General features: G+C 36.0%; 1 protein-coding gene across 18 annotated transcripts in view; it reads right to left on the bottom strand.

Moving 5' to 3' along the window:
- The window catches only part of Pcm1 (pericentriolar material 1), a 106,259-nt gene that overhangs the window by 57,963 nt on the left and 20,890 nt on the right, over window positions 1-27,406 (bottom strand). For 6 of the 18 annotated variants that reach the window (XM_028872330.2, XM_028872332.2, XM_028872333.2 and 3 more), the window contains exons 2-15: window positions 22,326-22,443; window positions 20,164-20,409; window positions 19,252-19,521; window positions 17,108-17,278; window positions 16,807-16,923; window positions 15,167-15,355; window positions 10,933-11,110; window positions 10,682-10,771; window positions 8,015-8,124; window positions 6,296-6,512; window positions 4,394-4,592; window positions 3,335-3,508; window positions 2,518-2,672; window positions 2,171-2,400 (exon numbers count right to left, since the gene is read on the bottom strand). In XM_028872330.2, the coding sequence (XP_028728163.1) occupies window positions 2,171-2,400; window positions 2,518-2,672; window positions 3,335-3,508; window positions 4,394-4,592; window positions 6,296-6,512; window positions 8,015-8,124; window positions 10,682-10,771; window positions 10,933-11,110; window positions 15,167-15,355; window positions 16,807-16,923; window positions 17,108-17,278; window positions 19,252-19,521; window positions 20,164-20,409; window positions 22,326-22,421 (2,442 nt within the window). In that variant the 5' untranslated portion in view covers window positions 22,422-22,443. Of the gene's footprint in view, window positions 1-2,170; window positions 2,401-2,517; window positions 2,673-3,334; window positions 3,509-4,393; window positions 4,593-6,295; window positions 6,513-8,014; window positions 8,125-10,681; window positions 10,772-10,932; window positions 11,111-15,166; window positions 15,356-16,806; window positions 16,924-17,107; window positions 17,279-19,251; window positions 19,522-20,163; window positions 20,410-22,325; window positions 22,444-22,562; window positions 23,520-27,406 lie in introns of those variants that run through there. The other 12 variants (XM_028872339.2, XM_028872341.2, XM_028872344.2 and 9 more) reach the window with 7 other exon arrangements.

The raw sequence follows: 27,406 nt of genomic DNA, 5'->3' as shown, positions 1-27,406 counted from the left end.
TTCTGTTGAACTAATGCAATGATTGGTAGAAGTTGAAATGAGCTTGTGCACTTTCTTGAAAATATTTAACTTATTTATAACCCATGCTTTTTCTGAAGATTACATCTGAAAATTTAACTTTTGGACACAATATTCTAATAAAATCATAATGAGTTAGACCTGACTCTTATTAATTATAGAACTATGGACTTTGAGATGGTGATTCTAGTCTAGCCTTTGTATCAATCAAAAGATAATCTAGCCCAGGGAGCATACGAAGAGGAGACTGGCAAGAACCGTGTTGTAACTTAAGAAATGAAGAAGCTGTATGAAATATTTTCATTAAATAGTACATGGAAAAATACAGTATGAGAAATAATTCAAAACAAAGCTCATTTCTCATACTTCAGTCTTTCTATGTACTATTTTGTGATCTTAAAGGAGTTCTCAATCGTATTGTCCTAATGCTATGACCCTTTAATACAGTTCTTCCCATTGTGGTGACCTCCAACCATACAATTATTTTCATTGTTACTTCATAACTGTAATTTTGCTACTGCTATGAATCGTAATATAAATATCTGATATGCAGGCTATCTGATGTGTGATCCCTGTGAAAGGGGTCATGACCCACGTTGAGAACTACTGTCTTAAAGAAATAATGGGAAATTAATAAATAACAATTAGCAAATATGAGTTCTTACAACGATGTAAGAATACTCAGCAATAAGCCTAATATATTACTATTACTTGTTTCAGAAGCTATTTCGTGCATTTCAAAAGGTAACAGTCATGTGATATAAGTTAAAAAAGTAAAGTAGAAATTCAGAAAGATGCCCATTCTTTCATATGCAACCAATGTCATTAGCTTAGGTGGTCTTCCTGATACTCTTCAAACATATGACCAAAATAAATCATATACGTGTATATCTCGAAAGATGTTTACTTGTAAGTTACGCACATTTTACATGCACAGGTTTCCTTGTATGTTTGTACATGTTTATGCACCTTCGTTTCTTCAACAGCTTTTGTTATCAGAGAGAAATTAAGAAAAAGCCAATACTATTAATGTGTAAACAAGTTATAGTATACCAATCTAATAAAAATGTAATCACAGGTATGGGGACATGGACTCACTTTGCTTAGAATATCAATTAACTAATTCTGGAGAGCAATTAGAAATTTTCCATTAAATTAAAAGGTATAGTAATACATGGCAATGGTCTAACAAAACACTTGAAAGAAACAAAGAAAAAGGAAGCAAAGGAATAATTTCACAAGTTAAACAGTTTTTGTTACTCTAGAAAAATTATACCTACTATAGCAAACGGCAAAAAGATCAGTAGCTCTTTGGACCACATTAAATAATAAAGAAGTCTTAATATTTACATAATTACATGTGCATATGTATAAATTATCTTCAAAAACATATATTAATAGTTGAACTCCACTAACATGCTAACATTTGAATTTCTTTCTTTTTTCTTTTTCTTTTTTTTTTAACACCAAGTAGGTTAAGATCTCAGGCTCTGCTATAGACAATCTAAATTCTGGCTGTCATAATTATGTAACATTGGGCAATTAACATTTTTTTCAATCTGCTTAATAAGTACCTTATGATGATGCTCTGGGATCTATTATATGAGGCCAATATCATCAGCAAAACCAGGGTTGTATATCAAACTATACTGGTTCACAGCCATGCTCCTTGGCTTTTATATACAGATGGCTGCATTCACACTAATAAGTTGTAAAAGGTGTTATATGCTTTATAAAGACAATTTACCTACTCTAACCCCTCCTCCCATTTTTTTCCGAAACAGTCTCTTGTGCCCAACGCAGACCTCCAATTTAGATATAGTCAAGGATATCCTTGAACTCCTCCTAATCTTCCTGCCTCCACCTCCCAAGTGGTAGGACTATGGATGTGCACCATCATGTCAGGCTCAATTTCTAAACTTTACCAGGAAGAGTTGGCCAGTATCTGATACATAGCATGTATGCTACTAAGCCTTTAATAGTAGCATCTAAGACACTACTAATACAGGGCTGAGGATGTAACTCTCAGTGGCAACATGCCGTGCTTAGTATGTAAGGGGCCTCAGTTCAAAGAAGTGGAAAGGAAAGGAGTTATACCAACATAATTATCAAACACACACAAAACTTGTCTATTATACAACAAGTAACTTACCTGCACCATAGCAACGAGATCTTGGAGCTGTTTAAGTTTCTCTTTTGCAGCCATGAGTCTACTAATCTTCTGTTCAAATTCTTCATCTTCTGGTGCCTCATCAACCAGACTGCTCCTATGACTAGATAAAGAAGCGCCACTGGCTCCTTCCTCTTCTACTTCTTCCTCCTCCTCATCTTCACCCCGTGCTACATGTAACCTCTGTTCTCCTTCTCTATTGTATCGACAGTCTGTTAAAACGAGTATCATTCAAGTAATTGATTTTAAAGCATTAAGAAGACAAATCAAAGATAATCTACTTCACAAGAGTAATATGGCAAAATGTCTGTGAATACAGGAAACCATACCTAATGGAGGCATGTTCAGAGCTCTGATGTTGGCAGCAGATCTGTTGTTAATTTCACAGTTAGAATTAACTGATCGCCCATCTCTATTATTAGAAACACACTGTGTATTACTGTTACTATTCACTTCATTCCAAGTAGAAGCTACCTGTGGATTTCTGAAAGAAATTAAAGCCAAGTTATTTAAAACAACAAGCAGCAGCCGGGCGGTGGTGGCGCACGCCTTTAATCCCAGCACTCGGGAGGCAGAGCCAGGGGGATCTCTGTGAGTTTGAGGCCAGCCTGGGCTACCAAGTGAGTCCCAGGAAAGGCGCAAAGCTACACAGAAACCCTGTCTTGAAAAACCAAAAAAAAAAAAAAACCAAAAAAAAAAAAAACAAATTTTTTTTAAAAGTCTACCTACTTAGAGCTATAAAAGTAGTTTCAAGCTAAGAACAGCACTACCTAAACCATTTAAGCTCAAATTCTTAACAGACTCCTGCTTTTCATTATCCATAAACTTAGAAGTTTATGAAGAAAAGCATCTGAAAACTCAAAATATACCTAAAGTAGAGTGGTAGGAAAAGAAAATTCCAAATTTTATACTTAAATTTACTTGCATTCAGTAACAAACAGCAATTTTACTAAATTATTGCCTTCAGTATTTTCTTCTTTTTCTTTACAGGGCAAGGATGATAAGTACACTAACAGTTAACTTAAAGGAAAAAGCCTAATAAGAAGCTAACAATGAATACTTCACTGATGTATTACTCCATCCCAGCCCCCACAAAGCATCATGTTAAGATGAATACATTAGGAAAAAGAAACTTAAATCTGTCACCTAATGTTAGTAACAGGTTCAGAATTTTCATGCTCAGAATCATATTCTGACTCCTCAGTTTCTTCATCTTTTGTATTTTCATTTACAGCATCTGTCATCATATCTGATGTTTGTTCATAATAATGAACTAATTCTCTCAATTCATTCAATCTCTTTTGAACTTCATTTAACTTCCTGATTAAAAAAAAAATTTAACACCATTTTAGAAGAAAAAAAAGCACGTTATTTTCACTTAATAGCAATTGGCACATACGCAGGAAAACACACACACACACACACACACACACACACAAATTTAGATCAAATTAAGTATTCAGGGCATCTGTCAACTTTAAAAAATACAGTTTCAGCTGAACATGTTGGCACATGCCTTTCATTCTAACATTCAAAAGTAGGAGGCCAGCCTGGTCTACAGAGTGAGTTCCAAGCCAGTAACGGCTGGCTATATAGTGAGACCCTATACAAAACAGACAATCACTCAAAACCCCACAGCACGGACTGAAATGTCTTACACATCATCCCTGGTTTGCAGGGGAAGTAGCAGAGCTTTTTAAGTGTTCTGCTCACACTGATACAGTCTTGTATAATAACATCACTTCAGGGCTATGAGTCTAGAGCCCAGGCCTTAGTGTTTGAATATTTAAACATTTTATAGACAGTTCTTGCTATTTCTAACCCTTTCTCTGAAAAATAATCAACTAATAGCAGTTTACAGAAACTACCTACACAATGTCTTATTCTTTTAGCCAACTGATAAGATTAATATATATTACATCCCCTCCTTTCTTCATATATCTTAAGAACGTTTATCTTATTAACTTCAGTTTCTTACAAATTTTTAATAGTTTAAGAAAATCCTCAGCCGTATGGTGATGGCGCATGCCTTTAATCCCAGCACTCGGGAAGCAGAGGCAGGCGGATCTCTGTGAGTTTGAGCTCAGGATAAGCTCCAAAGCCAAACAGAGAAATCTTGTCTCAGAAAAACCTAAAAAGAAAATCCTCATTATTTAATTCTAATTATTTAATAGATGTGAAGAATGATTGTATAAAGTATTTTACTGTAGTTTTTCAGCTGGATTTAGAAGAGTTTCATTTTCACTCTCATTCTGAGAAACTAGAGAAGTGGCAGGACAAGGAACAGATGACGTAAGGCCATTGGCCTCTCCGTTGACAACCGGTGCAAAGCCTGCAGGAGCAGAGAGAGCTGCCGCTGGGCTTCTCTTATCCCCACTTCTTTGGTGAGAAGTTGAAGGCACAACTGAAAGAGAGAGAGAAAAAATACCCATTACCATAAATAAACGTGTATGAAGCAGCATATATTTACAGTTTGGATAGTTATAAACAAACAAAATAAAATTCATTAGCATCTTAAAATCTGCAGATTTAAATCCTGAAAGCATATATATTAAGTACACAGGCTACTTATTAGCATAGTTCACAACTAAACACTTCAAAATACACAAGGAAAAATATTTTTACTTCTTCCTTCTAGACAATGTAGCACTTTTTGCATTACAGCCACTGGTTTAAAATAGAAGAAAGGGAGAAAATAAGACAGAAATTGGAAAGAATTACAATGCTATATGCTAGAAAAGCCACCAAAAGAACAATAGGATAAACTTGTCTTGGGTTAGGTTAAACAGGGTCACTATGTATGATGTATAGAACACAAAAGGCCAATCCTAGCAAGTAATGAGTAAAGACTATGTATTTGTCTACCTCCTACTACTTCAAAACTACGATCATTCATCTTTTTCTCAATGTGACTATCATCGTTTCCTTCTTGTTTTAATGCCACAATTATCATGGCTAGTTCCCACTGGTCTCTTTTTCCACTCTTCTTTCTTTACCCAGTCTCCCTTTAACTACTGCTCTTACACTCTCTTCTAGGAGGAGGAGAAGCCTTCTGTCAGCTGTCAGTCAGCAAAGTAGGACTTTCTTGGCATATAAAACTGACACAAAGACATAAACACACCTTTCCAATTTTGTTTTCCTTAGTTGTCTTCCTCTGTTCAGAAAAGGTAGTAACTGATATTATCCTCTACAGGAAGAAGAAGGTAGCTGAGATCAAGAGGTGGAAATGAGTGTTTCAGGGCAGAATAGTAACGTTTCTTTGAAAGTGGCAGAGAACCAGGATATATGTGAAGAATAAAGAACAACTCTTCCAAGCTGGATGTGGCAATGCAAACTTAGAATCCCAGCCCTTGGGGAGACCCAGGCAGGAATGTTGCAAATTTGAAGTAAGCCTAAGTTCCACGGTCAAATCCTTTCTCAAAACACACACACACAAAAAAAAATAAATAAAAGAGAACATCTGATTCTGTTATTTTGAATGACTTATTTATTTCTATTCTATTATTTATTTTTATTCTGCATCACACACATGCAGGTACCCATAAAAACCAGATAGCATTGAATCCCCTGGCACTGGAGTGACACGCAATTGTGAGCTGCCTAATGTGGGTCCTGGGAACCAAAGTTGGGTTCTCTGCAAAAGCAGTTAGTGCTTTTAGCTACTGAGTCATCTTTGCAGCCTAAGAATGGGATTCTAAAAATGGTGTTCTTATCCACTATCATTTCTTATTCAGACAAAAACTGAAATGTTACAATAAAGGCCAGCTGGAGTTACCCAGGAGATTTCAATTTCCTGCACTTGAGCTCCTAAATGGACAGGGACTAAGATTGAGAAAAACCTGTAGTAAAATAATAAAGACTAGAGACTAGATATGAATTATACCAATTTCATTTCTTTTTAAATGAACAGACTTAACATCTATTTGGTTCTTACCACATATTGGCTTATTAAGACCGTTTCACATTCAAGTTTCTTCCTCAAAAATTATAATTTTGTTTGTGGAACTCTATTTATTAACTTATCAAATAGTTACTAAAAAACTGCACTGTGCCAGCATATATACTTACATGCCCTTTACATAACACTGCTGAATCAGATTTACTCACAGGATGAATTGTTCAGATGCTGGTCTCGAAGGGTATGGAGTTCTCCAAGTAATTTGTCCATTTTCTGTTTCTTTTCCTGTAGTACTCTCATTTTGCTAAAAAGCTGGACTTTCTCATCAGGTAAATGTTCAGAAACTGGGGGATTTCTGCTCTGAGAAATCTCTCTAGTTAATGAAAGGCTTTCTGCCTGTCTTCTGTTGTCTGGAACAGTGGGAGGCTTAGTTTAAAAAAGAAAAGGCAAAAAGGAAAAGATCATTTAAGATGAAGACAATCGAAGGTTGCATTTTACAGTAAGGTGACATTTATTTTGTTTCCTATTTGCTATTAACACGATGCTTCCATTAACAATTTTATCCCTATCTCCTGTGAGTATCTGAGAGCTTCCTTACATAGGGTATGACAGGGTTCATTACAAAAATTTACTAATTTTTGCTAGATAACTGCCCAAAATGGCTGACCACACTCATTTCCTTAGTGGGCAAGACAAGAGTCACTGCATCTTTAATCACACATCCTTTCCCAGTCTGAAGGCAATGGTTCACCAATCCTTATCCAAATCCCACACTAAAAATTCACACATGCACCATTATTTTACAAAATTCATAAAACTGAAATACTTAATAATTCTAAAATTGCTCTTGGTAGATATGGGAGCACAAGCCTATAATCCTAGTGCTTTAAGAGGCTAACACATAAATATGGAAAATTTGAGGTCAGCTTGTCTTGCTTCAATACCAAATCAAAGGAAAATACTACCCTTCCCTAAAAACCTTTCTTAAAAACTGTCAATAAGGCCAGGCGGTGGTGGTCCATGCCTTTAATACCAGCACTTGGAAGGCAGAGGCAGGCGGATCTTGAGTGAGTTCCAGGCCAGTGAGCTCCAGGAAAGGCGCAAAGCTACACAGAGAAACCCTGTCTCAGAAAACTTCTAAAAAAAAAAAAAAAAAAAAGCTGTCAAGATAAAATAGTGCAAGGACAGACTTAAAACTAATTTTAAGTCTCTGTTTGGTTTTGGTTTTTGGTTTTCTTGAGGCAGGGTCTGGGTAGCCCTGGCTGTCCTGGAACTCACTAAGTAGACTAGGCTGGTCTTGAATTCACAGAGATCCACCTACCTTTGCCTCCCACTGTGGGGATTAAAGCACACACCACTATAACTGGCCTAAGTTTAAATCTTAAAGGTTATAACCATCTAGTGCTTAAAAGAGGTAAAAAGAATGTTTATCTAACCGTCAACACAAGGAAAACCTCACTACTCAGCACATTAAAAGTAGCCTTTCTGGGTGTGGAGACATGGCTCATCGGTTAAGAGCACTAGCTGCTTTTGCAGAAGACCCAGGTTCTGTCCTAGCATGCACACTGGACAGCTCATAACTGCCTGTAACTCCAATTCCAGGTGATCTGACGCCCTCTTCTGGTCTCTGTATGCATAGGATACATATATACATTCAGGTACACAGATACAAATAAAAAAGTAATAATAATAAATCTTAACATAGTAGATTCTCCTCTAACCTAGAGTTTCTCAAAGGAGAGTATCAAGAATAGCAATGGGATCATATGGGGCCTAATCAAATCTTAAGAATCATAATTTTGGAGGTTGAGGGACTTTGTATATCCACTTTTAAAAACTCAAGCCAGGTGATATCTATGTTCGCTAAGGTTTGAGACCCATTGGGTTAATTAATGTGATTCATAAACTTAACTACATAAACCAATTACCTGAGAATCACGAAGCTGATTATGGAAACGCTGGATTAAATCATTCAGTTCTTCATTTAGTTCAGATGTGATGCTGACTCCAGATAAGCTTCCTGTAGTTTCTGTAACAACTGAAAACAAAATTAAATACTATATTCAATATAAAGAAGCATCAAAGGGAGCTCAACCTAACATAATTTGAAACTTTTCAATATATATTAGAAGTTCATATCTTACCTAAAAATAAAGGGACAACTACTAACCTCTAGGAAAGTGACTCGTGTTTTTTAATCTCAACAGACTGTATTCCCAATTAATAAATGTGACTTGTTAGGATAGAGCTAGGATGACTCCATTAGTTTCTTAAGATAGAAGGTACAGTGGGTAAATTAGATCCTGGAAAAAAACAGCTGACTGACAGGTCTCTATCTCCACCTCTTCAAGAAAACCAAAACTATATTACAGAAATGGGCAAGTTTTTCTACAAAGTACAGACTGAAAATTAGCATGGCTCTGTGGAATACAGTTCTTGTCTTGTCTACCCATTTCTGCCATTAAAGGGCAAAAAGCAGCAACATGTGGGAAAAAAATGGCAGTGTTTCATAAAACCATGTCAATTACAATAGAAGACCACAGATTTTATTATCTTCATTAAAAACAAAACTCCCTCACCCTCCTAACGCATGTTTCTGAAGACAATTTTGACAACACTTATTGCTTTACTACCCAGTACCCCATCTTGATTCTCTTTTAACTTTCCAATTTTGTAAGAAGTCACAGGCTACAAACTGCTTAAAAAAAAAAAAAAAAAGAAAGATCGAAAAGAAAATACCATCATTTTCTGCTGGAAAACAAAACAAAACAAATCTCTAGCATTTGAAGCATTTGAGGACTGAGAGAAATCCTTTTCTAGTCTAAACTTTCCTTGGAGAACACCAGAATTACAATCCAGATAACTAATGAACAACTTGCTAGATAGGAAGAAAAGCACTTTTCCCCAAGGCAGGTGTGTTGTATTTCTGAACAGATGACATGCTAACCCTGGTTACATCAGTTTTCTTGAGCAAAACTTCATAAGTACAGTAGCAGAATTGTTCTAAAATTATTAAGCCAAAATTCTTGTTGAAGAAGTACATAAAGTTCAAATTCAATCTTTTAGTTATAGTCTTTTATTGCAATTCATGATAGTGTATTTTTGTAAAAGAAACTATTTGCATATTTTAATCTAAATTCGATGGATTTCTATTCAAATTCTGTATAAAGCCTAACCAAGCCAGAAACACTGTTTGTCGTCCTTCTCTATGAAGCCTTAAGCAGTAGCCTACAATAACGGTGATCCAATGAGGTGATGATGCAGCTTCAAGTACTCAAGACTATAGAAAGGCCACTGGGAACTTCAGGAGCCCCACTGCTCCATGAGGTTCGCAGGCCGTCAGTGGGCAGGAGAGACTGCTGTGCAGGAGGGCAGCCCCTGGTTAGCTGTCCATAATCCTGTAGGTGAGTCCTCACCTGTGCACTCCCACTCCTGTAAGCAGCCCTTAGGAACCTTATGTCACCAACACAGCAAGATAAAATACCTGATCACAGTGCTCAAAGACAAATCAACTAGGAGAACTGATGAGAAAGCAACCCAGCCAACCTAAGAGGTTATTATATTTATCGCTTTGTGCCCCAAAACATATATACACAATTGTTATTTGTCAGCTAAAAATAAAGCTAAAAAAAAAAACCTTAGCTTTACTGAGTTTTAACAAGAAACAATCTTACTTTTTATCCTAATGAAAACTTAAAACAGATTTGAAGACAGTAAGAAAAACTACAAAATTAAAAAAAACCTCAATATTAAACAATTCAATTGTCACTTAAATGATACACAGCTCTGAAGGAAAGGGGGAAAAAGAACATTTCTGAGTCTCACAAAACTGAGTAAAGTATAACAGCAGTTTAAAAGCTCATATATAAAACTGGGTATCTAACTGAAATAACAGAACTACTAACACTGACTACTAAATATGCTCTATTAATTTACTACCTTATTAGACTTCTTGTCTTTTTTTTATATTCTCTGGGTGCTAAAGACTGAACCCAGGGCAGACTTAACCATGCAAACCTGCAGCCCTCTCCACTTTGGTATTTTACGAGATAGTCCCACCATGAAGTACTGGGGGAGGGAGTCTGCGTACACATCTGTGTACCTAAGAGGTCGATGTTGGGTATCTTCCGTAGTCACGCTCCATCTTCTTGAGACAAGATTACTCACTGAAGCCAACGCTCATCAACTGGCTAGACTACTGAATCCCAGGGACCCCCGTCTCTGCCCCTTCTAGTGTTGGGGCCACAGATGTGTACCACTGCACTTGGCTTTTCAATGGTTGATCTACACTGAGGTCCTCATGCTTGTGGGACATGCACTTTACCAACTGAGCTATCTCCCCAGACCCTAAGAATTCTTGATCTTCCTGCCTCAGCCTTCTGTGTGTGGGAATTACAGGTGTTATGCTACCATGCCTGGTTGACTTAAGATTTTTTTTTAAACGTTCCTTGTAAGGCAAATAAAGAACAATCTTAGCTGACTAAGATCAAACAAACACAAACAAACAGTAACCCCCCAAATGGAAACAAAAGCATCAAGAGCCCTATCACTCTGAGGTGAAAAAACAGTACTACATACAGGCCTGTCTCTTTTACCTCTTAAAGGTACTCTCTGATGAAAAGGAGAGCGAGCTGTCTGTCTGCACGGTACAGTATGATAGCCAGGAGTTGTTCCTGCAACCTTTTCTGTATAACCAGAGAAAAGCACAGGACAGAGTAAGCCTTGCTTGCAGGTTGCTACACTAGTCAACAACGGAGATCTGATTATACAATAACAGCATTCACTTTGCAATACAGCAAGTCAATGAGCCTTCCTTATAAAAGCACACTCTAAGACTGCCACCTACCAGAATCGTCCATCACAGCTATCGCCTGCTCTGCTTTATGCTGCAAAGCTAGAAGGGCGGCCTGCCGTCCCTGCAGAGCTCGCAGCTGCTCCTGCTGTTGTAGCATTCTTTTTAATAGATCATGTTGTTTCTTCAAGTTTTCTGTCTCTTCCATGGGCTCCTGATGATGATCTCTGGCCTGGAAAAAAAGACCAACAATACTTATTTCTGACTGTTGAAATCCATGCTCCTGTTTCATGTGCCAGTGGCAAAGTACAGCAAAGACAATAGTTTTGATTGAATACACAACTCTAGATAGTTTTAAAGGCCTAGAAAACAGATATGTCCCACATTAAGAATTAGGGAATTTCAAAGCAAAAAACTATGACAAGGAGATAAAAGAAAAAAAAAAAACCCTACAAAACAGAAGGTTGAAAGTCTATGAAGGCATAGGGAGCTGCACATATTGCAAACAAAAGAATAGGGGAGCCAATTACAGGCTATACAGAGTTAATGCTCCAAAAGATTATTTTCTAAAAAAACTAGGTAACCAAATTTTCTACCCCACTCTAGAAGATAATTTTGAACATATACAACAAAAGCAATGAGAATGTGTGTGTGTGTGTGTGTGTGTGTGTGTGTGTGTGTGTGTGTGTGAGAGAGAGAGAGAGAGAGAGAGAGACAGAGACAGAGACAGAGACAGAGACAGAGACGACGACAGAAAGAGAGAACACATCAACTTCTAACCAAGGTTGAGATTTTTTAAATATATTTGTTGATTATCTTATCTAAAAGGGCCTAGCTGAAACACATCAAGTACATAACAAAGCAGAAAACTTTATTTTGTATCAGATATCTTTATTAGTTTTTTGACTTATGTCTATTCAGCTGAGTTTGGAGTATAAGACACAAAGAAAATATTTCCAAACTTCCCCAATACACTGAGAACTTACCATCCCCAAACTTCCCCAATACACTGAGAACTTATCATCCCCTCTACATGCAACGTAACAGATTGAAACAGGGACTACTTAGAAGAAACTACCAATGGAACTGAAGAGATGGCTCAGCAGTTACATGCACTTGTAGCTCTTGCAGAGGACCCAGGTTCAGTTCCCAGCACTCACACAGAGGCTCACAACCATCTTAATTCCAGTTCCAAGGGATCTAACACCCTCTCTGACCTTTGTGGGCATCAGACATGCAGAGAATGCACACACACACATGCAGTCTAAACACTTATACACATAAAATAAATCAACCTTTTAAAAGAAAAAAAAATTTAAAAAAGAAGTAATGACTAAGTGGGCTGCTGGTATGACTGAATGATAAAGCCATGCATAAGGCCCCTTGTGTGTATAAAAAACAAAACAAAAAACACCTCATGCATATACAAAATTAAAATTTAAAACACAACTGAATAAAACTAATCAAGACAGAAATGTAAATACAGCCCCCCAAACAATAAAATTTAAGCCCAATTATATATGAAATGTATATTGTAATGGTATGCATCAATGATTTACCATCAAAATATTTGAAAGTTCTGTTATGTTAATCCATTGACATAAAATATTCCCTTTACTGTATTGATTTGGTTTTAAATTTACCACACTAACAAATTTTTGTTGGGATTATAAAATTTTAAATGATTTCTCCCCAAAAAATTACTAAAGCGATTCAATGATTTCTTTTGAAAGTAAAAATAAACCCACTGATCTACTTTCCCTGGTCACATGTGGTTTCTAGAGAAACCACAGGGAACACAGACAGTTTGAGAAGTTTCCTTCTAGATGACATCCTTCACCAGTGCTACATAAAGCCTCTTCCATCTACCTCCTCTCAAGTAGAACTAGCAATATTGTAACTAAGAATGGGTAACCAAGACAACATTTTACATTGTGACTTAGAAAAGAAAAAAAATAGAGAACAAAAAAACATATAGCCTACAGTTAAGTACTCAGAGAAAGTTAAGATAAAATTTGAAGTTTAGTGGAAGTTGACTACTGCTATTAACACTGACATGCATATAATTTACATTTCAGATTGGTATTTATAATCAATTATGAAAAAAGTTGAGAAAATGGGTGTGGTGTCACACCTTTACTCTTAGTATTTGAGAGGCAGAGGCAGGTACATCTCTGTGAGTTCAAGGCCAGTGTAGTCTACATAGTTATTCCATCCTAGTCAAGGCTACACAATAAGACTGTCTTTAAAAAAAAAAAGAGGAGGAAGAAGGGGGAAACAAAGTGATTGCTTGCCTTATAAGCATAAGAACTTGAGTTGGATCCTAAGACCCTGTATTTTTTAAAAAGGCTAGACCTGGCAGTCCCTACATGTAAACCCAGCTCTTGGAAGGTGGAGATGAGCAGATTCCTGGAACTCACTGGACAACTGCACTAGCCTACTCTGTCCAGTTATAGGCCAGTGAGAGATGCTGTCTCAAAAACATGGTGAGAAAGTCCCTGAGGATTGATAAAGCGTGGGTGTACATGAAGGACTTCTTTGTTACATAATACAAAATGTTATGTCTGTAAAATACACCAAAAAACTTAGAATCAGCCTTTGTAGATGGATATGGCTAGAATATCTATTATTTCCTATCAATCTGTAACTCAAAGGTTGTTTTCAGCTCCGAATCTAAGATAAGACCTCAAACCTTTTCCTCTATTCTTCAAACACAATACATTTCAAAAGGTTTCTTAGGAGGGAAGAAGCAGAAGGGATATGGAGAGTGACAGATTCTGTAAGCAGACAAAAATTTAAGTCAGGAGGTAGGAATTAAGATTTGAATTACAGTCATTTTATGAATTATGTACTAGTAAACTACATTGTGATGACCTTAAGAATCAAGACTACAGTTGGCAGGATGGCTCAGTGGATTAGAGCCTGTCACACGGCTAAGCATTAAACCTCAGGGCCTGAGTCAATCCTTAGGCTCACAAAATATCGGGAAAGCATACAGGTTGTCCTTTGACCTCCACACACATGTTGTGGTCCAACATAGGCATACACACACAAAATAAAAATTAAAAAAAAAAAAAAAAACAAGAATAAGGATAGTTGAAATGTAACAAATCCCTAAGCGAGTTTAAGATAGAATAATTCTCATCTATAAGAATACTTGCCATGGGGCTTTTTTTTTTTTTTTTTTTTTTTTTTAAAGTAAATGTAACACCACAGGGGAAAAGGAGACTTGGCCAATGTGCCACAGTGCCTGTCAATTGTATAAAGAAAGAAGACAAGTTTTAAAGGACACCCACTGTAGCTCACATTCATCTTCTCCCCTTCAATGCTATTAGGTCTAAAGATAACCAATTACTTTTCTGCTCAGAAGGGAGAACTCTTAGCTTAATGCTTTGTGTAATAAAAGACACACCCCCCAAAAAAAACATGAAAAAGCACAAACTGCCAAAATATTTGAAGTCTTGTCATTTTAAACACCAAAGAAAGAAAATATAACTACAAAAGAAAGATTGATCATTGGTAACAAGCTAGTAATAAAACTTACAAAGTTATTCTTATGCACCCTAAAATATTAAAATGGTATTTTGCTCTAGCTAAAAGGACACACATGCTTTTACAAATGCTACTTTACTTGAACGTATTAGAAGAGCTATACAAACAGTTTTCTTCACTTATCCTGATTGTCTTTGTACAAATCATGGGAAATCTAGCAGAACATTAAAATATCAATGAGCAAATCAACTAACTAAACCTTTTTTTCTGAGAGGGAGAAAGAGAAGAAACGGTTTTAAACAGTACACAAATACAAGCCAAAATCACAAAAAAAGCATTTCTTCCTTTAAGGACAGAAAATCTAACAGCGTGTACTATCTTCTTTTTCTCCAATGAACTACTATAATAATAAGACAAAAATTTAAAGTATCATTCTAATTCATAAACACTACTATTATGAACAAAAACAATCATTGGCCAAGGTTTAAGAATGTTTTTATATACTCTGAACTTTCAATAGCAAAAAGAACAAATTATGATTCTAATCCTTTATAATTGTAAATCAAAGTCAGCTATCATATTTTATCCATGCAGATATATATTCTAAAGCAAAAAAAGAAAAGAAATAAGAACATTTAGCAACAGCATTTGACTAAAGCAAATTACAGTCTATTAACGATGTTAATAAAGTATAGAGTTCAGAGGAACAGCAGTTAACAGAAGAAGCAGACCAGGAAGAAGCAGAAATGAGAGCTGCCCATTTAAAGACGTCCCAAGTTAACATTGTGAAGTATACCTTTGAGGGCAATCCACGTTTTCGGCTACATTTCCTATTAGGTCTCTGTTCCCTGTCATTCTGAGGAGCTCTGTCACCTTTCCCTTTTGGACTTGTAGTAACGTCAATGTCTGAAACCTGTTCTTGTGAAGCTGAATTCCCTAGTTTGTCCTCAATGCAGGGCCGAATTCTCAGACTAAAAGATGCCTCCTTTATTAAATAGTGTAGCATATTAATTTCTTAACACAAACTCCTGTTTAACATATAAGCCAGCCTTGTAAATAAATACAAAAATGTCTCATTCCACTTTTTAAAAAATTTAACCCAAATCCACCCCCAAGAGGCAATAAATTTAATTATACTTTTAAGTTTCTATGAAATAAACAGTTGCATTACATCTGTGACAAGTTCCAAGAATGCAAAACTGCTAAAACATTATTTTAACATTTATTCTGGTACATAATAATTTACAAAAGGCCATGATTTTACATGATTACGAAGAAAATTCTCATCACAGTAAACACTTTGGATTTGAGAATCTAAATTACAATCAACTATACCATTTCCCATACCTCTCCAATAAAATCCTTTAACCAGTCTGCCCCAACCCTTCTGCTTCTGCTGGTACGTAAGGGAGAAATTATTCCCAGCACCACTATGAACAAAAAACAATTTCCCACAGCAGAACCCATTTTTCAACAACTGTTTGGATTAAGACCCCTGAACATTTCCTAAATACAAAGAAAAAAAGTTCAAGTTTCCTATTTTTAAAAAGTTTAAACAGAAAGGATAGGGAGGAGAAAAGAAGTAGGTAAATTTTGCTGAGCAATAATAAAAGGAAACAAACCCTCAAATTCCTAATGCTGAATGCTATTTTGAAATATATTACAAAAATCAAAGACAGGGGTGCCTATCCTTTCCAAAGAAAAGGCGTACTAGCACTAGGTTTTAACAGTTCCAAGTACATGACTACAGTGTTTTCCATAGTGTAATGGATATCACCTGTACTTCAGACAGTGCATGATTACAGGCACATCTGTTCAAACAAAAATGCTTAAAAGCAGATCAGTTATGAAATGCACTACATTCTATGAACTAAATCCATCTTACAACCTTTACACTGAGAGTAAATAATGTCAGTATTATCCTGTCTTCTTTATTAGCCTTTATTTCCACTTTTTATACATCTAGCTTTGCTATAGTACTACAGTATGAGAAATAAAAAAAAAAAATCTTAGCACATTTAAAATGAGTTCTCATCAGCAAATGAATGTGGAAACTTCTCAAGCTTAACAGGCTTAATAATCCTGAGTATCTCTAGTGATATTAACAGCTCGTATACCTACAATGAATTCTAACTTTGCCAATGCTTCTTAAAATTAGGAAAGCTGTACTGGGCAAAACTGACTACACAGACATTTCTGTACACTGAAATTCAGAAATAACTAGATTTCCAATTCAAACTTTTAAAACTACTTTTAATGTTACTAACATAGCTTTCAACTTTCATATTTAAAAACTATATATAACATTAACAATTTGAGGGTTTCTTTCCTAGAATATATTTTCTATTAAAGAATGCCAGAAACTGTCATCTTGAAAAATGGAGGAAACCCTTAAATCTTCATTTCCAGCACTTTAATTACCAAAAAGCCGCTTACCGTGGTATCTGAAGCCTCAGACTGCACATCTATGTTTAGCGATGTGCTCTCAGCTACAGAACCAGATCCCACAGCTGAGTCTATAGTCCGAACATCCTCCTCCTCATTTTCTCTAGCCTGAAATATTTTAGTGGTATAAATCATACAACTATTAAAAAGGGCAATAAAAATGTTATAATGGATGGCACGATTTTTGAAAATATGTTAACTCCTCTGGAGTGGCAACATAATGTCATCAATATTTGTATATTGTACATTATAAAAAATAACATATACATCACTTAAAAAGTCCAAAACTTACAAGGATTTTCTGGAGAAATTTCATATATGACTTTTCTTGTTCTTTAAGGTGTTCTATTAGATGAGTAAGGCGCTCAACATTAGCAGATCTTTCATTTTTCTCTACAAGATCTTCTCTCATAGAACTAGCTTTAGTAATATAGTCACGAATTTGAACAAGCCTGCTAACAATCTGCAGGGAAAATATTAAAAAGAAAAATAAGGATGACAGTATACAACATATAAAACTAAGCCTAATTAATTTCATAGCAATAGCATCATACATATGTATTTCAAATGAAGGAGGATCAAAGATATATCTAGGTTTACCATATAGATTTATACATGCAAGAAAATTTGAATCAAGCAGATTTTTAAAATTAAAACAATGGTCAATAAATTTCAATCACCATCAATTTAAAAGTAATCTCAAAATTATTTTAGTTTATATTAACTGAAAAATGGTGTCTATTTTAAAATTTCATTTATTATTATTGTAGAGAGATTCTGTTTGCTTTTTTATGTCTGTGTAGTTGAGTGCCATGGTGTATGTGTGGAGGTCAGAGGACAACTTCCATGGAGTTAAGTGTTCTATTTTATGTGGGCTCCAGGTACTAAATCCTCAGGCCTGCAGATGTAGACAGCAGACAAAGCCCCAAGTTAGTGAAGTCCTAAGTGAATATGGACAGAATGGCACAGCCATGCAGAGAACGCCAACATCTCAGACCCATGAAACACTGGCACACTCTCCCCAGGAGCCCAAAGGATGAGTGTGTATGAACAACAGATCAGTGTGTACAAAGACTAGCAACTGCGGCTTCTTTTTCCAATAGTTACAGCCTGAGCCTGCTCACTTACAGAAGCCTCCTATCTAGTTAACAACTAGTTAACAAGACTAGTTAACATCCCGCACTCTGTGCTGTACCTAATAAACACACACTGAGGTTCCAGGTCTCAGCAGCAGCAGAAACCCTCATTCTACTTTACTCTCCGTGGGTCTGTCCTTTCTTCATTCCCTCGCCACGCCAGTCAGGGCTCCCAGCCGCAAAAAGTGCAGGTTGTCCCACTAAGCCAACTCTCCAGGCCCCAAACTTTTATTTGTAAAATAAATTGCTGAGAAATTATTTGTATTTTCCATGGGGGGGCATATCTGCACATAATATATGTATGTGCACATATGTCAGGGGCACATGTAGAGAGCAGAAGGTAAGTCTGTGGTACCTACCGGGTCTCTCCTCCCACCTCTACATGGGTTCCAGGGATCACATTCAGGTTGCCAAGTTTTCACAGCAACCACTTTGATCCTGCACCATCTCACCGACTAAATATTCCATCTAATACCTACATTTCTTTATAAGCAATTGGTAGCATTATAAAAAATAAAATGTTAAAGTAGAATTTTTGAAAGTATTTTCCAAAAATAACAGCATCGTGTTTTATTCTCTTTTTCATGATTTACTTTATTTTTAATTGGGTACGTGTGTGTAGGCAGGTGCATGTGAGTACAGGAGCCTGTGAAAATCAGATGCATCTGATCTTCCTGGAGCTGGAGTTTCAGGGGTTGTGAACCAATGTGTCCAGTGTGTATGCTGGGAACCAAATGTGGGTCTTCCACAAGAGCAATATGTGCCCTTAATCACTGAGCATCTCTCCAGCCCCAATAGCCACATTTGAATAAAATTCAAAAAAGAAAAGAAAAAAAAAAAACCAAATTGCCAGGTGGTGGTGGGCGCACTCCTTTAATCTCAGTACTCAGGAGGCAGAGGCAAGTGGATCTCTTTGAGTTCGAGGACAGCCTGGTCTACAGAGTGAGGTCCAGGACAGCCAAGGCTACACAGAGAAAACCTGTCTCAAAAAAAAAAAAAAACCAACAACAAAAAAAAACCTTAATCACACTGATTCCAACCCTGTTTTATTAAAAATTAGCAATTTAGTATTTTGCAATTAGAGAAGCTTTAATGAACATAAATGTGTAATTTCCCAATCATTTAAGGAATAAAATATTATTCTATTTCAAATATATGGTACATTATTGAAGAGGGTTAGAGGAAAACCTAATTCCACCGAACTGAACTTCATACATGCACAGCCTAATACTTTCGAAACATCTTAAATGTGTACACTGTACATCTGCAAACCACCACCCAAACAATCCCATTTTATGACCTGGCTGCTCTCCATTGCAGGTTCGCCTCGCCCATCTTCTTCAGAGACTTGACAGTTCTGCAAAAGGTCATTGCTTAGAGCAGAAGCAAACAGCTCTTTGCACTGTGCTGATGCAGTCGTTTCTCTTTTGGGAAGACTTGGAGGAGCATCCTTGCTCTTGTTAGTATTAATCTGCATAGGCAAAAAGTTGAAGGGCTTTCGGTTTTCGCTGAGCTGGCGTTTGTTGTTAGCCGCTGTTGCTCTACCTTGAGAATCACTTCCAATACTTCTCTATACACAAAAAGAAAACCAAATCACACAAACATTCATCTTTCAAACATTTTACAAGAATCCAACATTCTTAGTTACACCATTAGATAATGAGGACATGGTTTTGTAAAAAGTTTTTTTTTTAAATCTTCAGATCTACAAAATTTTACTAAATTATCAAAATTGGATTACCCTCTTATTCTACTAGACTTGGAATCTACTTTTCTGCATGTTCGGAAACCTCTTTACCTCTGCAAGACCAGTCAAGAGTTTATTATCATTTCTACTTGACTTTAGATCTAAACTTTATTTTGGTGATTGTTAAGTCAGTTTTATTCTAAACTTTAGATAATCAACCACATTCATATTTATTCAATAAATGTACTAAACCTAGTAGCAATTACATCCAGTTAGCAATATCTACTTTGATAATGAAGTATCTTAAGCTAGCTATTAGCATAGTAATAGCTCAGAAAGAAATACCTTTGACAAATGTAAAAATACGACTTTGCCTCTTTCCAAAGACAATACTATCATCAGTATTTAAAATTCTCCCCACACATACAGAAACTTTCTTTCCAATCTTTTATTCTTAAGACATATTACTTAATCCATTTCAAGTATTTCCCATGGTATAACTTATTCTGAAAAGAGTTCACAAACCTGATCTAAATCACTGAAGTTTATCCGCTGTTTCAGTTTCTCTAATTCTGCCTGCTCTGGAACAGACATCTGAGTCATATATCTACTATGTGGAAACGTATGTGGAATCTTTGTTCTTCGTCTTCCAACTCCTGGTGATGACTCCGGAGAAATATCATTAGTTACCCTCTTATCACTTGCTACACCAAACTTTTTCTTATTCTTTTCTGATGATCTATTGGCCTTCTTCTGTTGGCCACCCCATTCCTTTAAAAAAGTAAAATCAAAAGTTAATCTGACCTATATCAAACCAAGAAAATAATTTGGTATGCTCAAAACAAAACAAAAAACCAAAAACTTTGATTTGGATATTAAAATACAATGACATTTTTCACATACAAATATCTCTTAGAGGTTTATTTCTGTCAACCCACTTTTCTCATTATTATATCTATCCTAATATTACAGCTTGGCCTTTAAAAAGCTTATTACTTTCAGCCGGGTGGTGGTGGCGCACGCCTTTAATCCCAGCACTCGGGAGGCAGAGCCAGGCGGATCTCTGTGAGTTCGAGGCCAGCCTGGGCTACCAAGTGAGCTCCAGGAAAGGCGCAAAGCTACGCAGAGAAACCCTGTCTCGAAAAACCAAAAAAAAAAAAAAAAGCTTATTACTTTCCTATTATAGAACAGATATTAAGTCCAAATCCCAACCTATAAATCAATTTAAATATTTTCAATAGTTTCTTTTTTGTTTGAGATAAGATCTTGTTCTAGTTTAGACTGGCTTTGAACTCATCATACAATCCAGGTTAGCCTAGAATTCCTGATTCTCCTACTTCAGTCTGTCAAGAGCTATCAGACTACAGAGATGTTCAAAAGCACTTCTAACAACTATTCTTTCTAGCCATCTGTTATGATACATATCTATGCTCTCGACACTCAGGAAGCTGAACAAAGAAGCTGGAGAGTTTAAAAGAATTCAAGAGTAGCTTAAGCTATGTTGTGAAACCTTGTCTCAAAAAGGCAAAAAATTGTTCTTTTCTAAATTAAGTAGGGAAATAAATACATCTTTAAGTGGCCTTTAGATTACAATCAATTTGTACAGCAAAAAAAAAGATATAACTAGAATTGACCAAGGTTCTAAAGCAATTACTGTTTCCCAAAGCATCATTTAATTTCATATGGTTTCAGTTTCTTAATCTTTAAAATAGGGTACCTTAAAAATAAGATTAAAAATAATATGTATGAGTATTTAGAACAATATGTATTAGTATTTAGATGCCTAGCATCTGGTAAGCATTAATATAACTATTATATTTTATAGGTAAAATTAATATTTTATAGGCAAAAATCTACTACATATTATCCAATACAGAATGAAATGGTATTTTAACTAGAAAATACTTTCATTTACTCATACCTACATAATCTAATTCATTCAACAGAAATAACTATGCATTCCTGCATTATCCGCATTGGAAGACTCTTAGTTACTATCCTCATTTATAAGAAATTTTGTCTCTCTAAGAACCGTTTCTGGACCCCATTCAATGTATGGGTATTCCTGTGAACCTTTTATACTACTTAGCCCATCCTTTCAAGCCCAGATGAAAAAGAAATTTGTATATAAAGCAAATTAAGCTAATCATAACTTTAAATTGGTCAGTATCTAATTTCCTCCATGACTGACAATCTTCAAAAAGGCAGCCTCAGTATATGACACAAAGCAGAGAAAGAGAACCGGCAGATCTGGAAGGGAAAGCTGGGTTAGCAGAGGTTCGGAGGAGACAGGCACAGTGGTGAAAAGCAATTGTTGACAACTTCCAGTGCCTTTTTTTTCATTTCCTAAAACTCAACTATACTCCATAAAGCATTCTTACCTCTTTATAATAAATCACCATGTTTAGGTTAAGCTAACTCATGTTTTCTATTAACTAAAACTAAAGTGACTTCAACCAATAATTAGTAGCACAGAGTCCCTTAGTCTATTTGCCTGTGTTTTTGTAGAGTTTCAGCAAAAACACCTGATGGGAAAACTACACTGGACATCAGTGGTCAACAATATACCATCTACAGAAAAATATCAATTACCATATTGTTGAGTCAGTCATTTACAAAACTGATGAGAAAACCTAACTGGACATCAGCGGTCAACAATATACCATCTACAGAAAAATATCAATTACCATGTTGTTGAGGCGGTCATCCACACTCTCACTGCTCCAGTTTGGTAAGTCCTGATCATGCATGACTTCTTCAAAAGGACCTCCTCCTGTGGCCATGTTGGTTCTAATAATTAATTCTCTGAAAAGAAGTAAAAACTAAGCTTTTTAACACATAAAGACAAGCTTTATTTTAAAATTTATTTATATTTACATTGGGTGTATGCATGTTTTTGTATGTAAATTCAGACATATATGTACCACAGTATATGTACAGAGATCAGAGGACAACTTTCTGGAGTCAGTTCTCTCCTTGCGCTGTGTGGTCTGGGGATGAGACTCAGTCGTCAGATTTGTACAACAAGCCTTTTCATATGCTAGACCATCTTGTTGGCCCAAACTTCAGAGTTTAAATCATTCCATCAAATTAGTAGTATAAAGCAATCTCTGAAACACGAATTTTAAAAAATACAATGTCAACCACATATCACAGATAAATTGATTTATCTGCTATACACAAAAAATAACGAGTTAAGTAGCAAGAATGATAGAGATGGTAGCACATGCTTGTAATCTCAGTAGTAGGAGGCAGAATTACATGTTCCAGAGCAGCCTGAGCTAAATAAAAAAGAACAAAGGAACTAAACATTTTTCAGAGTACCTAATGTCTCACAGTGTTATATTAATCTTCCTAAAGTCTACCAAACTCCTAAATCTTCCCTGCAGAGGGTTTTGGCTTTTGATGTTCTTTTCGGTGGTGTTGTTTTGAGGCTTTAAATCACATTTATTTATTTGTTTGTTCATTCATTCATTCATTTGTTCATTTATTTATTGGGGGAACCCATGCCACAATGCAGGTATGGAGTCCAAAAGATAACCTGTAGCAGTCAGTTCTCTCCTCCCACTATATAGAACTTGAGGACTGAACGTCAGTTGTCAGGTTGTGGCTAACATCTCTATCTAATGACCATCTCCATAGTCTGCTCTATTTTTTGAGATCAGTGTTACTTACTATGCCGCCCATGCTGGCTTTGTCCTACTTAGCCTCCCATGTGCTAGAATTAGAGGCATGGACCACCAAACCCAGCAAGATACCCTATGAAGGTTTTGCTTGTGGACATGAAAATAAAGGTACTGAATATTATGTCTGGGTCAGAGAGGAGAAACAGAAGCAACAGAATTGGAACAAAAGCAGAGAGTCAGGGCCGGGCGGTGGTGGCTCACGCCTTTAATCCCAGCACTCGGGAGGCAGAGGCAGGCGGATCTCTGTGAGTTCGAGGCCAGCCTGGTCTCCAAAGCGAGTTCCAGGAAAGGCACAAAGCTACACAGAGAAACCCTGTCTCGAAAAACCAAAAAAAAAAAAAAAGCAGAGAGTCAGAAGTAGAAATGACCATGAGAAAAGGTTTCTAAAGGGTCTTGAGCAAGATCCTGGATTTCCACCAGCTACTGGATTACCATGTTGAAAGAGGAGCAAATGAAGATGGAAGAAAAAAAAAAACAAGATAACTTTATCTAATACGGAAAGTCAAAAAAAATACACTTCAACAGTCAGGTAATTTTACCAGAATCATTCAGTTACAGAGCAAAAATTTTAAATTCAATTTGCTCTGACTCTAAGATCCTAATCACTCCATTTAATAATATCATACATTATCATTCATAGTAAAACAGGATTTATGTCATGGATATTTTAATGTTACAATATCTATTAGAATAATAGATTAACAAATTATGCAACATATTAAAATTTTGTCTCAAGATAAAAAGTGATATAAAATTTTACACAATATTAACTTGAAAATCTTTAAAAAATACTTGCTTACAGTTACACATATATTTATTCTGGGTTTCTTGTTTTGGGGGGGCGGTCTCTTTTTAGTGCTGAGTAGGGAACCTGAGGCCTTACACATGGTAAGCAAGTGCTCTATCACTTCTCTACCCCATACCATTTATGTTCTTTTCAAGGAACATATACTATTTTAATAATTCTCTGAAACACTGGAAAGAAGCGTATCTTATTCTTTTTTACACATTCATGTGTGTGTGTGTGTGTGTGTGTGTGTATTCATCTGTGGGATGGTACATGCAGTGAATGGAAGACAATTTCAAGTGTACCTTTGAGACACTGTCTCTCATTAGCTTGTAGTTCACCAATTAGGTTAAACTAACTAGCTAGCAACCAAGTCCAGCATTTTCACATGGGTTTTAGGGAGCACACTCAAGAACTTGTGCATGTAATGCAAGCATTTAGTGAGCTACCTCCTCAGCTCAAAAAGCATACTGTAAGCAGTCAACATTATTCTTTAAGACATGGAGAAAAATCTTAATAAAATCAGAATGTCACATATCTGTTACTTGGCACTATTCAAAAATTTTATCAAGCAGAAAAAATATGAAACAAAGTAATAATAGGGAAAAGAAAAAAAGGTAGTATTCTTAAACAATATGCACTAAAAAATTTACAGAACTTCAAAATATCACTGTGATGGCTTAAACATGTATGGCCCCCATAGACTCTTGTGTTTGAATACTTGGCCTATAGAGAGTGGCACTAATAGGAGGTATGGCCTTATTGGAGGAAGTGTGTCACTGTGGAGGTGGGCTTTGGGGTCTCATATATGCTCAAGCCATGCCCGGTGACAGTTCACTTCCTGCTGCCTTTGGATCAAGATGTAGAACTCTCAGCTCCTTCTTTAGCACCATGTCTGCCTGAAATCTGTCATGCTTCTTACCATGACAATAATGGATTAAACCTCTGAAACTGTAAGTCAGCCCCAATTAAATGTTTTTCTTTATAAGAGTTGCTGTGGTCATGGTCTCTCTTCATAGAAATAGAAACCCAAAGACAATCACCAATAACAACTTTAAAATAAGAGGAAAAATGATCCACTTAATGATAAAATATGTAATAATGGAGACTTGCAAAAAGCACTATCAAATACCACAGGACAGTATTAAAGAGAATATAAGTATAAAAACAGTCTTCTCTACTGACAATACTAAATACTGTAAATGTATCATTTTTCTTCTAAATGTCTAAGTTTAACATAATACACTCCCCCCCCAAAAAAACCCACTGTTACTCTTGGTGGAACTTGACAAAATTACTCCAAAATTCATGTGGAAGAATTAAGAAGTCAGAGGGACAATATAATATGTATAAAATAAGAAGCAAGGTTAGTGACAGATGACAGGCCAAGTGAGTAGAAAGTCAATCCAGCAGAGCAAGCATGAGGATTATCTACACAGTCTCATTCTAGCCCAAGACAGATACAATTAGAAAAATGTGGTAATGAGTGGTAATCACAGCTATACTGCTTACCATTCAACAAGTACCACATTAAGAATCTTATCATTCACAACTTTGTCACATATGATTATTCCACAGGCAGGCAGAACAATCTCCTAACAATTTGCAGAAAGATTTAGAGCCTCAGCAGATTTCCTCAGCTGGAACTCTTACCCTCAAGCACAAAGCACAGAAACAGTATCAGCCACACTTCCCCATGACTTCCAAAGCCATATCCCAGTATCTTTCTACATCACTCATTCTACAAGTGAACAGAAGTTAACACCTCTGCCACTAGAGCTTCAACCTCCTCAAACAGAGAAAGGTTACTTTACCCAACACTAAAATAATAGATTAAAAACACAACTGTCGAGGAAATAGGAGTTTTTAAAGGACTTAAAAAAAATGAAATTTCACTAAATTTAGAATACAAAGAAATAAGAACATCTCAGATTGTATTCACACAAAAAGGAAGTCCCAAGATTTCTGACAACAGAAAATGATAAATTGGAGTGGGGGAGAATCTGAGAGATGTACAAAATATATAATTAGCATCTTTAAGTTTTTTATTACTTCTAATTATGTACACATGTGGGTGGGAGATGTCCACAGATGCCCTAGAGCTGGAGTTACAGCTAGTTTTGAACTACCTGATAAAGGAATTGAGAACCAAAGTAGAGTCCTCCGCAAGAGCAGTAAGTGCTCTTACCAGCTGATCCATCTTCTGCAGCCAACACCTACCTTTACTACATAAAAATTAAAGACATACACATAAGAAAAAAGTAAATACAAAATAAAAAATAGTAGTCAAACCCAACTGCAAACTAAAATAAGAAACTATTAAAACTGCTAAATTTCACATACATTCTAATACTGATTGATACTAAAAGCAAAATGGAACCTTCAGATACTGTGGGAATATAAACCGGTATCATCTTTCTGGAAGGCATTTTGTCAATATTGTACCAAGAACCAAAATTGTTTACATCCCAGTTATTGTACCTCTCCATATCTAGCCTATCTTAAATATGGGGTGGGTGACATTAGGCCTTGACAGTGTTAAATTTAAAATAACTACATGTTATTATCCTATGAAAATGACAGGATAAATGCTATTAGGCAAACAGTCCTACTTCCACTGAGCTTTGAGAATGCTAAGCATCCGTCCAAATATGTAATAATGAAGGCTGGACAATGTAGCATCTTTATTTATGGGAAAGTTATACAAGTGAGAGAAAAACAACATTGGAAATCATGCATGCACTTAATTACTGGTTATAGAGGAGAAATACAGTAACCTTTCCTCTGATTCATATATTTTAATGTTTACACCACTTTATATTAGAAATAGTCTTAACTTTTAAAATAATTATTAATATCCATAGACAAGTATGTCCATTGAATTTAAACTTATTTGAACATTAAACAGTTACTTAATATATTCTAGATGCAATAGTATAACTTGGATTAATAAGGAATACGAACTCGAAAAGATGCAATAGAAATAGGCCTGTATTTAAAAGCACTAAAAGCAAATTGTTTGAAGAGGAAAAAGTGAGAGACTGAGAAGATAGCTCTGTGGGTTAAGTACTTAACACACAAGCCTAACAAGTTGAGTTCAAATCCCCAGAACCCAGGCAAAAGCTTAATGCAGTGGTAAAAACATCTACATTCCCATCATGCTCCTATGGGAGAGGTGGAAGGCAGACAGGAGAATCCCTGGAAATTTAAGGACCAGCAGCAGGGAACAACAAGACGGACTCAGTCTCAAATAAGATGCAAGATGAGAACCAACAGCCAACAGTGTCCTCTGATT

Source organism: Peromyscus leucopus, chromosome 17 (assembly GCF_004664715.2).
Source record: "Peromyscus leucopus breed LL Stock chromosome 17, UCI_PerLeu_2.1, whole genome shotgun sequence".
Lineage (NCBI taxonomy): Eukaryota > Metazoa > Chordata > Mammalia > Rodentia > Cricetidae > Peromyscus > Peromyscus leucopus.
The sequence above is the reverse complement of the archived record's forward strand: the minus strand, read 5'-3'. Positions and strand labels throughout refer to the sequence as shown.